The sequence below is a fragment of the Thunnus thynnus genome, chromosome 24 (assembly GCF_963924715.1).
Source record: "Thunnus thynnus chromosome 24, fThuThy2.1, whole genome shotgun sequence".
Lineage (NCBI taxonomy): Eukaryota > Metazoa > Chordata > Actinopteri > Scombriformes > Scombridae > Thunnus > Thunnus thynnus.
Window position 1 is genome coordinate 19,539,621 of NC_089540.1, and position 15,166 is coordinate 19,554,786.

General features: G+C 44.5%; 1 protein-coding gene across 3 annotated transcripts in view; it reads right to left on the reverse strand.

The window, feature by feature from the left end:
• Window positions 1-2,657: 2,657 nt before the first annotated feature.
• nhsl1a (NHS-like 1a) overlaps window positions 2,658-15,166 on the reverse strand; it is a 29,677-nt gene continuing 17,168 nt past the window's right edge. For 2 of the 3 annotated variants that reach the window (XM_067583075.1, XM_067583074.1), the window contains exons 4-9: window positions 13,706-13,940; window positions 12,889-13,020; window positions 12,413-12,783; window positions 7,984-12,331; window positions 6,364-6,451; window positions 2,658-5,172 (exon numbers count right to left, since the gene is read on the reverse strand). In XM_067583075.1, the coding sequence (XP_067439176.1) occupies window positions 4,455-5,172; window positions 6,364-6,451; window positions 7,984-12,331; window positions 12,413-12,783; window positions 12,889-13,020; window positions 13,706-13,940 (5,892 nt within the window). In that variant the 3' untranslated portion in view covers window positions 2,658-4,454. Of the gene's footprint in view, window positions 5,173-6,212; window positions 6,264-6,363; window positions 6,452-7,983; window positions 12,332-12,412; window positions 12,784-12,888; window positions 13,021-13,705; window positions 13,941-15,166 lie in introns of all 3 variants that reach the window. The other variant, XM_067583076.1, reaches the window with a different exon arrangement.

Consider the following 15,166-nt stretch of genomic DNA (forward strand, 5'->3'; position numbering starts at 1 on the left):
ACAGATTTATGGGTGTCAGACGCTAGATGAGAGCAGCTGGAACTCCATCAGAACCTCTTAAACACACTCACTGTCTCTTAGAACCTTGAATTTGAACTTGAATTGAATTCAGGAGCCTTTAAAACCTAAAGAATCTTTGTAACTTCCTCAGTGACCCCTTAAGCTTAATCCAAAATCTCTGGAACATCCCAAGAACATCTCAACTCTATTGGAGAAGGAGGTTGCGCTTCAACAATGGGATTCTCAGTGGAGTGCTAAACCCAAAATCCAGTAGGCATGTTCCAAAAGTGTAAAACAAGGGTAGCACATCTCAATTTTCTAGTCAAGGAGGACAAAATATTACATTTCACTTGTTTATTTGGCTCATATCACATTAGAAAAATGCTTATGCGTTTCGGCACAGAGCCTTCTTCAGAGCATTTTAAGTATATAGATTCAATTCAGTCATATACACAAGGGCATAGTTAGTACACAGCTGGGAGTTGGACCCAGTCATCTGGGAACCAATCACCCTTCTCATGTTAATATTTTGTCCTCCTCGACTAGAAAATTGAGATGTGCTACCCTTATTTTTTTTTTTACATTTTTGGAACATCTGTTCAAACCTCTGGAATTTCATAAAGAACCTTTTCAACATTCTTAGAAAATTAGAAAAGACCCTTGGAGCATCACTTGGACCCATCACAAGAACTTCCTCTTCAGAACCTGTGGAACCTCCCACAAACATCTGAAACCTCCCCAAGAACCTCCTAAATCCTATTAAGGACTGTTGAAATCTTGTAAAGAATCTCTCAGACCTTCTTAAGAACCTCTGGAAAGCCCTCAAAACCTCTGGAACATCCAAAAGAACCTCTTAAAGCTCTTCTAGAACATTTCTCACCTTCAACCACTCTGAACTTCTGAAACATCATGAGTTTCCAGGATCTCCCAAAGGACCTATTGAACTTTGTGAAGGACCCCCTGAAATCTCCATCAAACCTCTTTAGCCCCTTTTACACAGCCCGTTCAAGGCGGGACGAGGAGAAATCTCCTCCCCTCGTCCTAATGACATACTTGTCCTCCCTCATGGCAGAGTTTACAGCATCACACCTTTGAATCCGGAACACCAGCATGCTATGTGAAAGCACACATGGAGGTCGCTTTATGCCGGCTTTGAGTGGTTCAGTGTAAAAAAGCAAAGGCGGCTCCTCTTTATGGCTATAATATGGGTTCTCTGTATATAAGAGGCTATTGAGAACCTCTGAAACCTCCTTCAAACTTGTGAAAGATCATCGCAAGCATTTGAACCTCTTCAGGACCTCTGGAACATCACTAAGACCCACATAAACCTCCTCAATGATCCCAGAAATGTCTTCCAGAACCCTTTTCATATTCTCAAATATTTCTGGCACCTTATCAAGACCTGAAATGTCTGGAACCTCTTCAAGAACCTCTTAAACATTAAGGTTTGATAAGAACTCTTTAAACCTTGTAACTTATGAAACCTCCTCAAAACCTTTTTAACCCCCACAAGAACCACATAAACCTCCTCAATGATCCCGGAAATGTCTTCCAGAACCCTTTCCATCTTGTCAAATATTTCTAGCACCTTATCAAGAACCTAGATGTCTGGAACCTCTTCAAGAACCTCTTAAACATTAAGCTTTATTAAAAACCCTTTTAAGCTTCTCTACAACTTATGAAACCTCCTCAAAACCTTTTAACCTCCACAAGAACCACATAAACCTCCTCAAGGATACTGGAAACCTCTTCCAGAACCCTTTACATCTGCTGAAACACTTCTAACACCTCCTTAGAACCTTTGAAGCATCTCTATGAACATCTTCAAGAACCTCTTGAACTTTAAGGACAACCAAAATCTGCCCAATTACCATTAAAACCTTCAACAATTTATGAAACTTTCTCAAAAACATCAACTAGAACCACCTAAGCTCCCTAAGGGCCCCTCACACCTTTTCAAGAACCTTCTCAAAACCATACATGCAAAACAAAAATCAACACAGTCATATCTGGATTTGTGCAGTGCCCGACAGTCTCAACTTAGGCAACACAAGGAGGGTTTGAACATGTTTGAACTATTTGGACACCCAGGATGGTTCCACAGCACCACTCAGTGGTCAGAGATGCAAACTGCACCCTGATAGTTCATGAAGTTCTTTCTTACCTGTAAGAATAGTTCAACACTGATTCACAGATGCTGCTGACCTGCTCCTGTGGATTAAAACATTCAAACATGTTTCTCTTCTTGCCTCATCTTGCAGATGTTTTTGCGTCCAGAGCTGATAGAAAAAACCTGCTTTGACTTCATTAATTAGGGTGTGGCCAGAAGTTAAGTAGTTTATCTCTACCTCTGTGATTCAGTGTTGGGTTATTCTTTAAGGTTGAGCGCCTCCCTGTGCTTCAACAGAAAATGTTTTTATTGTTTGCCCATATTTGGCTTTTTCATTTAATTTTCACAATTATAATCGATGTATTTTTTATTGCCTAATGTAAATGTTTAGTTTTGTTCAAACAATAAAAAGAGACATTGATTCATCACTGTGGTCATTTTGAAGTTGTAGTTTGTGGTGTTGCTTTGGGTTGCCTTATACTAAATTGTTCATGTTTTTTTTTTAATTCACACCACCATTTTAGGAATTAGACGAATAAATCATAGCTTCAGAAAATGAGTTTATCCTTTATTGCTTCCATTTCTTATACATTTCCTTTTTTAAAAACATTTGTTTCCAGTTCTTTCTGCTGTTTCTCCACACATGCAAAAACACTTTCATTCAGTTTTCCATTTCCTCCTATTCATCACTTCCACCTCCATTTATCTTTCTCTCATGGTACTTCCCTCCATTGTTCCAGTTTTCCAGTTAAATTGCATTAATCTTATGGTTAATAGAGTAAATCTGAATCGCTTACATTCACACAGAGAAGATATTATGTGCCTAAATTCAAAGCCTCCACCTTAAAAAGTTACATCCAAATTCAGACTGTTAGTCTTACTATCTGCTACTTTGTTTGAGAAGAAAAAACAGATTTGAGGCTTGAAAACCGAGACTCCATCACTCGTTAAGATGGAGACTGAAGCTGAAATAAATGCTACAGAGAGGAAATGAAGATCCAGCAGCAGATAACATAAAGAAGAAATATGTAGAAACATGATAACAAGAGGGGTAAAGATGAAACAGGATTATTTACAGTATAGGACAAACTACATCCCTTACTAATTATAGTGTCAGTCAGTGTAGCTCATAATAACATAGAAAATAGGACATTTAAATAATTATGTTGAGTCAAAAGTCACAAAAACATGTCAGCTGTTAAAATATTTCCAGCACTGCCTTTCCTTGTTCATACCTTATCACAACTCAGCTTTACATGACTATAAAAATGTTTTAAATATAAACAAAAAACGTGGATTAACCTCCCAAGTTGGTTTCATCTTAATCAAGTGTTCTCTGGTTTGAAACCGAGTCCTGCTGATCAGAGATGTTATGAACCCTGTGTAATGCCAGAATTGGCTGATCTAAAACTTTTTTCTGATTTATTGTTATCAGAACCAGCTGCTCTATAACTGAACACCAATTTAATGTAATCAAAACCGGCCGATTCAATACCTATGCTTAAGTTAATGCCAGTAGAATTGGTGGATTTAATGTCATTGGAGTTGTTTGGATTCATGAAAACCACAGCTAGATACGGAAGACTTTGGGAAAGCTTTAAAACATAACTGCTTAACATTATTATACTATAATTATACTATATTATATATATAATATTAGAATTTTTTCTCAGATCTCAAGAAAACAAGCGTCTTATGTCAAGATGACAAAATTAATTTCTTGTCAATATTATAATAATGTAAAAAGTTGTGTTTACTACAGTAAGCCAGAGATGACATGGACAAAGAGAATTTTGATTTCTCTTATTAGGGCAAGAAAGTATAACATTAACTTAAACAGAGAAGAAGAATACTTTGTGAAACAAGAAAATATGATTATGTAGGAAAATGGACAGCAAAGTCAAGCAAAAGACAATAATACAAGGTAATTGCTGTAGTTTCGATTTAAGTACATTGAAAGGAGGTGTTGGGGTTTATGCAACAAGCTTGTCTTCTTGAGATCATCATTCCACAGTTATGAGAACAAACATGAGATATAATTACACGCATGTCCTTTCTGACATATATGTATGGCGACTAGAGATACTTGCCAAGTTTGCTTCAGTACATTCAGTTAAAGGCTTCAGACCATGCGTCAGTCCAGTCTAGTTCAATTCAGGTTGCTGAGGCATTGTGACAAGTTTGTAGACAGTTTCAAACCTGATAAGGATCTGTAGAAGACCCAGACATCGTCACATTCAGGTACGTTTTTCTGTGATCCCTAACAACTGGACTTGAGGGTGGGTGACCATCTACTTCCTCCCGAATCCAAGTTGCAGCTGCATCTATAGTCTTGGCTTGTCCATCAAGAAATCTCAATCAATCTCTGGCTCGATCCTCTTTCCATTCCCAAAATGGTTCCTGGAGACTCAACAAACACCTCATCATCATCCTCTTCCTCTTCTTCCTCCTCACCTTCCCCTTCTAAGATGGCAGTCATGGGGGCAGCGAAGAGGCGGCAGCGAGCAGCAAAGCGTCGGCTGGCAGAGCAGGGAGGAGTGAGGGAGCGAGGTCGCACAGAGGAGGAGGAGAGGAAGAATACAGGGGAGGAGGAGGTGAAGAGGAGCTGATTGTGCCTCAGTCTCAACATCATGGACAAGTTCTGAGGGCAAAGAGACGTGGGAGAAACTGGTACATCAAAAGTCAGGTGGGTATTGATGTCACATGTATCCACGTTATGGGACAAGCTTGTGGGATTAATATGGGGTTGTTCTGGCGGTGGTGGCTGTGGTGGCAGCGATGGCACACACTGCAGCTCAGTGGCAGCAGTAGAAGCAGCATTTATGCGAAGCCGCTCGACAGCTGAGATTCGAGAAGACGAATTAGACCGACTACCCTTCCTCAGCAAGAGAGCCTTGAAGCTCTCGCTTCTTGCTGACCTTTGACTTCTGAGAGTTGTAGGTCGCATTAGGTGGGGCTGGGGATCAGTTGGGGTCACCGGAGGGGAAGAGGATGAAGAGGAAGAGGAGATACGATGTTTGTCTTCATCTGAATCTATTCTTCCTAGCATCTTCCGCTTTGACCTGAGGCAGACAGACAGAAAACAAAGTAGTCACATTTTACTTTAGTAGTATTTCATTGAGAACTGTCATGTAACAATATCAATACATGTTTAATCTCAAGATCTGTTAAACTGCCCCTGAGCAAGGCACTCAAACCACATCAGCTTACCTTTTTACTATCAGAAAAAAAGTGGTTGTGCAGTACAGTGCTCCTGAGTGACCACAAACCAAATTAAAGCTATAATCTATCATCAAATTGAGATTTGACAGAGAGCACAGGGACAGGGATGAGCTTCCAAATGAGGCACAAGGAAGAGGGAAGGTTCATATTGGGAAGTAAAAGGGTACAAAGCTTCCAATTAGGGGAACAAAGGAAAGAAGCATCCTAGTCAGGGAGCAAGAAAGATGAACTAATTTAGTTACAGAGCAAGGAAGAAGCTTACTAATTGGGGAACAAAGTACAAAGATGGTTCCAAGTTAGGGAATAAGGGACTGGAAACTTCCATTTAGGGGACAAGGAAGAAAAAAGCTTCCTATTTGGGGAAGAAAGTAGGTAGAAGCTTTCAGTTAGGGGAACAAAAGATAAAAGCATCCTAGCGAGGGAACAAGAAAGATGGAAACAACTAAGTAACAGGAAGAAAGAGTTGGGGAACAAAGATGATGCTAAATTAGGGAACAAGGGAACAATTTAGGGGACAAGGAAGAAATAAGCTTCCTATTAGGGGAACAATGAAGGATGGTTAAAGTTAGGAATTAAGCACGTAGGAAGATTCCAGTCCAGGTAGTGAAAAATAGAAGCATCCTAGCTGGGCAACAAGAAAGATGGAAGCAACTAAATTACAGAGCAAGGAAAAAGCTTACTAGTTGGGGAACTGAGACGATTCCAAGTTAGGGAAAAAGGGGAGAAAAGGAGGGTGGGACTGTTACTGGTTATGGAAGGAGGAAAAACTGAGCATACAAGAAAGATAACTGGATTGGTGGTTATGTATCTAGTTAACTCTACACAGGTTCAGGATCTAAACTCAATTTACTACACATTCGGTGACCAATCACAGCTTTACCTGCAGCCAAACCCCTATCAGGGCATTCACGCTGTGCCTTCCCATACTGCACTGCTCCACAGAGGCAGAGGGAGGAATCAAGCAGACATGTGAGATTGTGGTTGATAGCTTGGTACAGTAACAGTGTTTGTGTGTGTTTGTGTGTTCCTACCTGTGGATGACAGCGAACAGATCTTCTGTGGTTCGTGGTCTACTGGGAACAAACATCTGATCTGCCGAAACACTGACAAACAGATCAGCTGTAAAGAAAAACAAAGAGAAAGAGAATTAAAATTGAATATGAAGTATTGTTTCAGTTGACAGTGTTCACTTTTACTTATTATTCTTTACTATTAGTCACCCTTGAATTGGAATAAAACTAGTGCAGTGCCTGTTCAAAATGTGCCTGTTCAGAACAGACGGATTGCTTATTATTTCTCAAGAACGGCATATATATGTATCAATTAACACATCAATGCTGGTGTTAATATTGACAATGACACCAAATTTATAAAAATCTGCATTTCATGGGTTCAAAATGGCTCAACCTGTTGTCTTCTGTTAAAAAATCAGCCCTGAAAAGGCGGGCCAATGCTGACATAGAGTTGACCACTCTCCAGGTCTCTACACATGAAATTTATATAAATGGTAGAATGATAACAGCCACCTCCCCCAGTCCTGCATTCATTGTCATATATATGCTGATTGAGAGAGACAGTTTTAGCTTCAGCAGCTAACAGTGGGGCTGGCGGGCTAGGGGGGTCTCTCTGTCTGTGACTGTCTGTGGGAGGAAAAGCTGCTGGCAGCCACTAAAACAACAGAAATCCTCCTTGCATCTCATCCTGCAGCTCTTCAACTCTCCGGCTGTCTGTTCCTGCAGTTATCAGCTGGTAAAATCCCATTTCAAAGCGTTTAATGTTTAAAAAAACATTTTACCAGTGGATAACTACAGGAACAGAAAGCTGGATAGTTAAAGAGCTACAGGACACAGCTCCCCCACAGCTCTCAGTTTGCTCGCCCTCTTTCCCTCTTTTTCTTGTCTTTTTAAAAATGAGTTGGGACACCCAATGTTTTATCTCTGTCATTCACAGGGAAAGCTTTCCAGCACTGTCTCTCCTCATCAGCGCTGTCTCTCTGTCACTTGCTCTTGCTCTCAGTTCACTTGGCCTCTCTCTTTTTCTCTCGTCTTTTTTTAAAATGCGTCGGGAAACTCACAACAAAGCCTAACTTTTAACGTTATAAAATGAAGAGAGATGTCGTCCCCTCCTCTCTCTCATGGCAGGGTTTTACAGCTCTGACCATGACATGCAGTAGCAGAGCCCAGAAGCCCTGCCCCGCTGAAGCTGGGGGGAGTGGCTTTCTATTCGCTTGTTTATTTCAAGTTTATTAACATTAAACATGTCACATGTCCAAATTGCACCACATTTCGACAATGTACTTCCTTGTATCCTCAGCAATGCACCTGCCAAGTGTGAAGTAGATCGGATGAACGGTTCTCGAGATATGTGAAGGACAAACATACAGACAGACAGACAGACAGCATAGTGTTTGGGGGAGGGCACAAGTCATGCCCAAAAATCATTACCTTGGGGGTACATATTACTAGTTTGTAATACAAACTACTAATAGTCCTTGACAGTCCTTGACAAGTGCACCAGTCTGGTTCCAGGTGCCTACACTCTTAGCCTGAATCAACTACTTCAGCACCTCCAAAATCCAAACACATCTAGCAGCAATCTAGTATGCTGATACTTGGCCAGAAAAACAAACAATGCCAGTAAACTCAACCTACCATCTGGAGGTCCTGTGGCATCCTTCACCTCCTCCCTCCTGTGTGCTCTATCATTGCTCCTCTCCTCCTCTTCTTCGTCCCCTGGTTCCTGTATCAGGAGGTCTGGAAGTAACAGCTCCTCCCGCAGGCTATCAGTGGACAGCGCACTGCTGAGGGAGAACCTGCTCTGACCAATCAGAGTGCAGGAGCTTTCAGAGTTGCTGGTGTCTTGATCAAACACTTTCGTCATCTTCACTCTCTGACTCATTTGCATTGTTCTCCCTTTCTCCACATCTCGCTCGTCTTCAGATGAGGACGAAGATGATGATGAAGATGATGACGATGAAGAGGGGGAGGGCTCCATAGTTGATGACATCAGCAGCAGTTGCCTGCCTGGCCTCCTCTTCCTCCTCTTTCTTGCTTTGTCTTTTTTCATTGGGGTGGATGACATCATCTTCATTGTTGTCTTTACCAGCCTCTCCTTCTCATCTTCCTCTGCATCTTCAGCCAGCGATGACCTCATCATCCTCTTATGAAATGTTTTGTCATTATTCTTATTAAGTCTTGTTCTGATGACCCCAGAACAACTAGGGTTGGTTGCTCCAGTTTGAGTAATCCCTGTCTGGACGGAAGCAGCTCCGTGGTTCCCTAAGGTGCTACAGTTCTCTAAGGTACTTATGAATGGATGAATGGGACCTTGGGTACTCCACGCTGAGGTCATACCCATGATCCCTGAGGGACCACAGTTCCCATAGGTACCCATAGACCCTATGTCACTACTGGTGTTCATGGTGTCCCAAGTTCCTGAGGTACCACGGTTCTCCAAGGTACCTACCATCCCACTGAAAGTGTCTCTAGCCTCTGTGGTACCCATGGTCCCACTGAAAGTGTCTCTAGTCTCTGTGGTTCCCATGGTCTCACTGAAAGAGTCTCTAGCAGCTGTGGTACCCATGGTCCCATTGAAATTGTCTCTAGCCCCTGTAATACCCATGGTTCCACTGAAAGTGTCTCTGCCCTCTGTGATATCTATGGTCCCATTGAAAATGGTACCTATGATCCCCAAAGTGCGACTGGTCCCTGTAGTGCTCTGAGTCTGTGAAACAGCAGTGCTCTCCAGGGTGCTATGGGTGCCTTTGGGTGCCTCTCCTGCATTTGTAGTAGCCAAGTGTGGTTTGGTACTTTTGGGTGAGGTCAATGAAAGATCTGGCTTTTTATGCAAAATTGGTGGCTTCTGCCTCTGAGGGGAGTTGGCAGGTGAGCGTGTGGTGATGTCAACAGGTGTTGTGTGTGCTGGCAAAGAAGCAGCATTAATTGAGTGTGCAGGTGAAGTTGTGTGTGTCACTAATTTATCAGGAATTGATGTTTTGTCAACACTGGTGCATGTGATGTGCTTTGGTGAAGATGTACTATTAGTCAAATGTGTGCAGGAGGAATTAGCAGAAATTCTTGATTGGCTGGTGAGCCCAGGAGAAGGCGCTGTGATTTGTCCAGTGCTCTTCCACCCACCTGGTCTTCGCTTAGCCTCAGGAGATGCGATAAGACCCAGAATGCAAAGATCAGGCTTCTTTGGTGGGATCGGCTTCTCCGGGGAGCGAAGCCTCCTTGGGCTACCTGGCTCAAAGACACTATTACACTGTTTTAAATCACTGTGTGAATTTCCATTGGCTGCACTGTGATTCCACATTTCTGAATTATTGTTATCGTTGTTCTCTAAAAGTTGTGTTCTGCTTTCTCTGTGAGGCTCTTGTTTTGTTCCAGAGAGGGTCCAGTAAGAAGAATCTGTCAGGCAAACATCCTCAGTGTTTCTGTGTTTCTCAGCAGGCTCAGTTAGCTTAACCTTTGTGACCTGTTGTTGTTGCAAAGTGGGATGTTGGGTAATTGTGTTGATGTGATTTTTGTCAGTATCATAAGACATTTTAACCAAGGGACTATCAGGGCTGGAGACATGATTGTTGACCAGAGTAGCATACATGTCTGAATCTTCCCTCTCTTGTTCATTGTACTTGATGTCTTGAGGGGTTTCGTTGGCCAACTGAGGCCCAGAGCTTCTCTGTTTAGCTGGGCTAGGAACTATGCCTTGCAGGATTTGAAGATTTGCAGAGGCTGAGTCATCTATGGGTGTCCTCACCTCACTTTTTGTTAAGTTGTAGTAACCATGATCGGATTTGAGCCCAGGTTGCTTTGCAACAGCGTTGGCAGGGCTATAAGGGCTAGCATCACCCATTAAAGCATTTGATATGTTAGCTTCATTGCTGCCTTGATCACTGATAGCATTTTGTGATCCAGTTCCAGATAGCTTAACATCTGTGTCGCCCAGGCCATCCAGATGAGCTTCTTTGCTTGGTAGATCTTTGTTAGTGAGCAGGCCTTCCTGGTTCTTGACAGAGCGAAGCTTGACACCCTGCAAAGCCTGTGCAGTGACCAGGGGGTAAGGGGACGTGGATGTTGACACTTCAACACAGCAGTTTGGAGACTTGGCAAGATCTGGTGGGGGGAGGGCCATCACAGAGGATGCAGGAAGAGGAGGCAGAGGAGGAGGTGGAGGTGGAGGAGGAGGAGGAAGATCAGCAATTGGCAATTCTGGAAGCTCTGAAGGAGGAGGAAGAGGAGAAGATGGAGGAGGAGGGGGGGTAGTTGGGGGAGGAGGGAAGTTGATTGATGATGACATAGTGGATACCAGAACATGATGGGAGGTCTGCCTGATGGCGTAGGAGTAGGGAGGAGGAGGAGGCCGGGAGAAAGGAGGAAGAGGAGGAGGAGAGGGGAGGGATGAAGGTGGGAGTGGAGGAGGAGGGGGAGGAGGAGGGGGAGGGGGAGGAGGAAGAGATGAAGGGGGAGGAGGAGGAGCAACAGAGAGTTTGGTGAAAGAAGGAGGAGCAGGACACTCATGAATGGGGGAGTAGAAGACAGGGGGCAAAGGAGAGGAACACTCAGGTAGAGGAGGAGGAGGAGGTGGAGCAGGGAGAAGAGAATGCTTGGCAGAGGATTCTGAGGAGGTGCATGAGGAGAGGGAGGAGGTGGATGAAAAGGAGGAGGAGAGGGAGGAGAAGAGTGATGATTTCCTCTCTGGCACTGGTGGCTTTGGCCTCCCTTCGACCTTAGACCCTGTCCTGGGCAGGGAGGAGACGGCAGGTGACAGGGGATGGGAGAGTGAGCGTGAAGAGGAGAAGGGGGAGGTCGGGGGGAGGGAGAAAGCTCCAGGGCTTGCTGCGAGAGGGGAGGAGGGGCTGAGTGGGGAGGAGATGGGAGTGCCAGGGGTGGGGGTGTTGGACTGGCTGGAATAACCACTGGAGGGTGAAGCGAGGCGCTGTAGCCCAGCCATGGAAGCAGCAACTGGTTGAGAGTTGAGAGTAAATGTCAGCCCTTCCTCCTCTGAGCCTGGAGACACGGGGGTGAGGATATGGGCATGGGAGTGGCCGGGGCTAGGCGGTAGGTGCTCAGACGAAGGAGACTCAACGGATGTTGCTGCTTGGCAGTCGGAGCTTAACGGTTCAAATGTTGTGACTGTGCCACAGTTGAACCCACTCTGGCGTCTCTTGGTATTGCTCCGTGGCACCCAGGGGTCATGGAAGGTCTGGGGCGATGAGGTGGGTGTCTGTGGGGTGCTTCGCCCCAGGCGGGGGCTTCGCTCCAGGCAGGGGCTACGCTCTATATGGGGGCTACGCTCCAGAGGGGGGCTGGAGGAGGACCGGGAGGGCTTGCTACGCCCTGGCCGGCGTCTAAGAGAGTCAGACCGCAATGGTGGAGGAGGCGGACGTTTGGACTTGCGGAGGGAGATGCTGCGAGAGCAAGAGGAGGAGATGCTGGACTTCCTTTTCTCTTGGTATACTGAGGAAGAGGAGGTAATTTCCTCTGAACACAAGGAGTTACAGTCAATGTGTGAGGGGGAAGAGCGTCCGGAAGAGATCAGCGGATCGCAGCTCCAGCCTTCCCCAGAGACAGAACTCATCTCCCGGGTGATACCACTCCAGTCAGCCCCAGTCTGGCTGCTGTGAACACTTGAGCTGGGGGACACGGGCTGGAAGCTCCAACGTTCCCCATTGCAGGAGCAGTGAGTGTCTTGCTGGATGGCGGTCTGTTCATCCAGAGCCTGGTAGCTAAATTGAGAATCTGAGTCTGCAAAAGAGGAGGAGGAGAGGTAGTGGGTGGAGGAAGGGGAGCTGTGAGGGTAGGCAGCCTCATTTAGGGGCTTATCACTGGGGTAAGACCACTCTGACTGCAGGGCCTGGCTAGGGCTGCCGGGAAGAGAGGAGGTGACAGGGGAGGAAGGAAAAGAAGAGGAAGAGGAGAATGGAGACTCTGGAATGACTCTGGCAGTGTGATCAAAGGGCAGCAGGGGCTGGAGGTCACTGGGGAAACCCTGCAGATCCTGTGATTGTAGAGGAAAAAGAAAGTTAGTTTTATTTTTAGTTACTTAGTTACATGTGGCAGTCACTTCTCCTAAACTGACCTGACAGCAGGATGAGGAGGTGCTGAGTGCCCTGTAGGAGGCACTGTTACAGCTGACCTCTGAGTTCAAGGAGGAGTTGGTGGCTGGGCGAGGGAGGCTGTGGACCACTGAGGAGGGTGAGCAGCAGGATGTAGAGCGGTCCTGACAGGAGTCAACACGTGGTGAGGAGGTAAGAGAGGCCATGAGGCTGGACATTCCCTCTCCTCTCGGGGCTCGGATCCTCCTAGCTAATGTCTGCAACTCCTTTCTGACTTCACCCTCCTCCTCCTCCTCTGTGGTCTTCTGTTGGCGGGCGGGGCTACAGGAGGAGGAGGCAGGTCGACCGACAGTGGAGAACTGACTGGGAAGAACTAAAGAGACCATAGGAGAGTCTGGAGACAGAACAGCAGACATAAAGGAAGAGAGGAAACACTTTGAGACCGGAGAAATAATGTAATTGATTGATAGATGGGGGAATGAATGGTTGAAGGTCATACCCAGCCTCCGTGTGACATCATCAGGTATCCCAGTAACTGTCTTGCGGCGGCTCAGGTTACGGGGGCGCCGGGATAATGAGTCAGTGTTGGAAACAACCTTTCGAAAACTTGCCTGACGATCAAAACTCTCACCTGACATGCACACGTATGAAAACACAATAAACACCGTAAAGATATGAGAATATGAGAAATCCCTGTTAGTTAATGAATTTGTAGGACAAGAGACATGTCAGCTTTGCAGTCAGGTCCCAAGTCCAAGTCAAATCCTAAGTTTGAGTTGAGTGTCAAGTCCAAGTTTAGCCCCAAATCTGAGTCGAGTCCCGTTTCTGAGACAACTTTCAAGTCTAAGTCATGTTTCGAGCCCCGATTGTCTGATTGTCTCTCAAAATCTGAGTAAAAGCTCATGTTTAAGTTGAGTCCCAAGTCTGAGTGGAATCCCAAATTCAAGATAAGTTTCAAATCCGAAGTCTGAGTCAACTCTCAAGTTGGACTTCAGTTTTGAGCCTGAATTTGAGTGGAGATTCTGGGTCACATCTAGAGTCGGGTTTCAGTTTTTGAGTCAAGTTCCAAATCTAAAGCAAGTGCTATATTCAAGTTCATTTTTAAGTCAGAGTAAAATCCAAAGTCCAATTTGAGTTTCAAGTCTAAACCAATGAATATAGGTCTTGTCATGTGACATAGAACTAAAGTATTTCCAAAAATTTGAAAAAATTGCCCTGGAAATGATCTAAAATGCCCCAAAAACATATTTCATGAGGGCAAAAAAACTGTTAATTTATTTCCTTAATATTAGAATCTGGGGCGTCCAGTCCCCTACCTGTTACATTGATGGGGACTATATCAGCTCCAACTGCCTCGGCCTGCTGCCTCATCCTCTCCTCTGGTGTTGGAAGCCGGGGGGTTGGCTCCATCTCCACGTCGACTGTTGGCTCGTAGGCAGGGGCAAAGACGTCCCAACAGTGGGTGACGTGTACAGGGTTGAGGACCAGTGGGGTCATAGGTCGTGTGTTGTTCAAGAAGAACCTTTCGTCTTCTTCTGAGGAGGCTGAGGACTGAATGCACAAATAAACAAACATGCTGTAACTCAGACTTTGGTTGAACCTGGTAGCATCAAGTTTAGCCCCAGTTAAGTTTAACTGAAGAGTCTAATCTAGTGTTACAGGTGCTATGGGAGTTTAACCCCCATAGAGTCTAGTTTAACTTGATTGAACTGTAGTTTAACCTTGAATTCTAGTTTAACATTGCAGTTTAAGATTAAATATTAAGGCTTAACCCCAGGTGAGACTGGCCTTGCCTAATTCTAGTTGAACCCCTACTTCTCTCTTGATTTATTACCTCAGTAAACAGTTTCCTAATGAGTTTATGATCTCAATTGGTAGTTTGCTTTAGGGCGTGGCTAAGTTGTGATTGATAAGTCGCTACCACTGCGACAATGTTGCTTACGTAATGTAACCATAGGCCTAGCTGCTGCTATTTCACAGTGTGTTTTCAGTTCCCTAAAGTTAATTGTACACTGTGATCGCCTAAAAAAGTCTCGTTCAGCGTTTGGTTTTAATAAAAGACCCATCAATGAGTCGGATGATCAGTTTTTCCAGTGAGTACATTTTGTTTTGACAGTTTTAGGCCTGTTTTTAGCGAAAATTTAGCATTAGCATGATCACTGTTAACCATAGATTTTTAATGCACCATGCTAACCAAGCTAGCAGCTAGCGCCATGGTCAGCTCAACCCTCTCGTCCAAATATGGTCACTTCTTCAAATCGACAGTTCGCAAACCAATGGGTGACGTCACGGTGACTACGTCCATATTTTTACAGTCTATGGTTATACCCCACTACAGCTGAATTGAATCCTGGTAGAGTTAAACTCAGCCTGAAAGAGTTGAGTTTAACCCCTGTAGAGTCTAGTTTAACTTAAGTTAACTGTAGTTTAACCTTGAATTTTAAATTGACCTCGGAGTTTAAGATTAAATAACCAGGTGAGACTGGTCTTGCCTGATTCTAGTTTAACCCCACTAGCATCTCATGAAACCTGGTATGATTGAGTTTAACCCCAACTTTAGTAGAGTCCAGTCTACAATTGAAGTCAGTCCAAACCCTGTAGAGCCTAGTTTAACCTGCTAAAGTTGGGTTTTACCTCAAATAAGTCAAGTTTAACCCCACTCCAGCTAAATGCTCAGTTTTAACCCCAGTAGAGACTGGTCTTGCCTGATTCTCCTTTAACCACAGTTGGTGTTTATTTAGCCTGACAGAATCTAGTGTAAATTTAGTAGAGTCCAG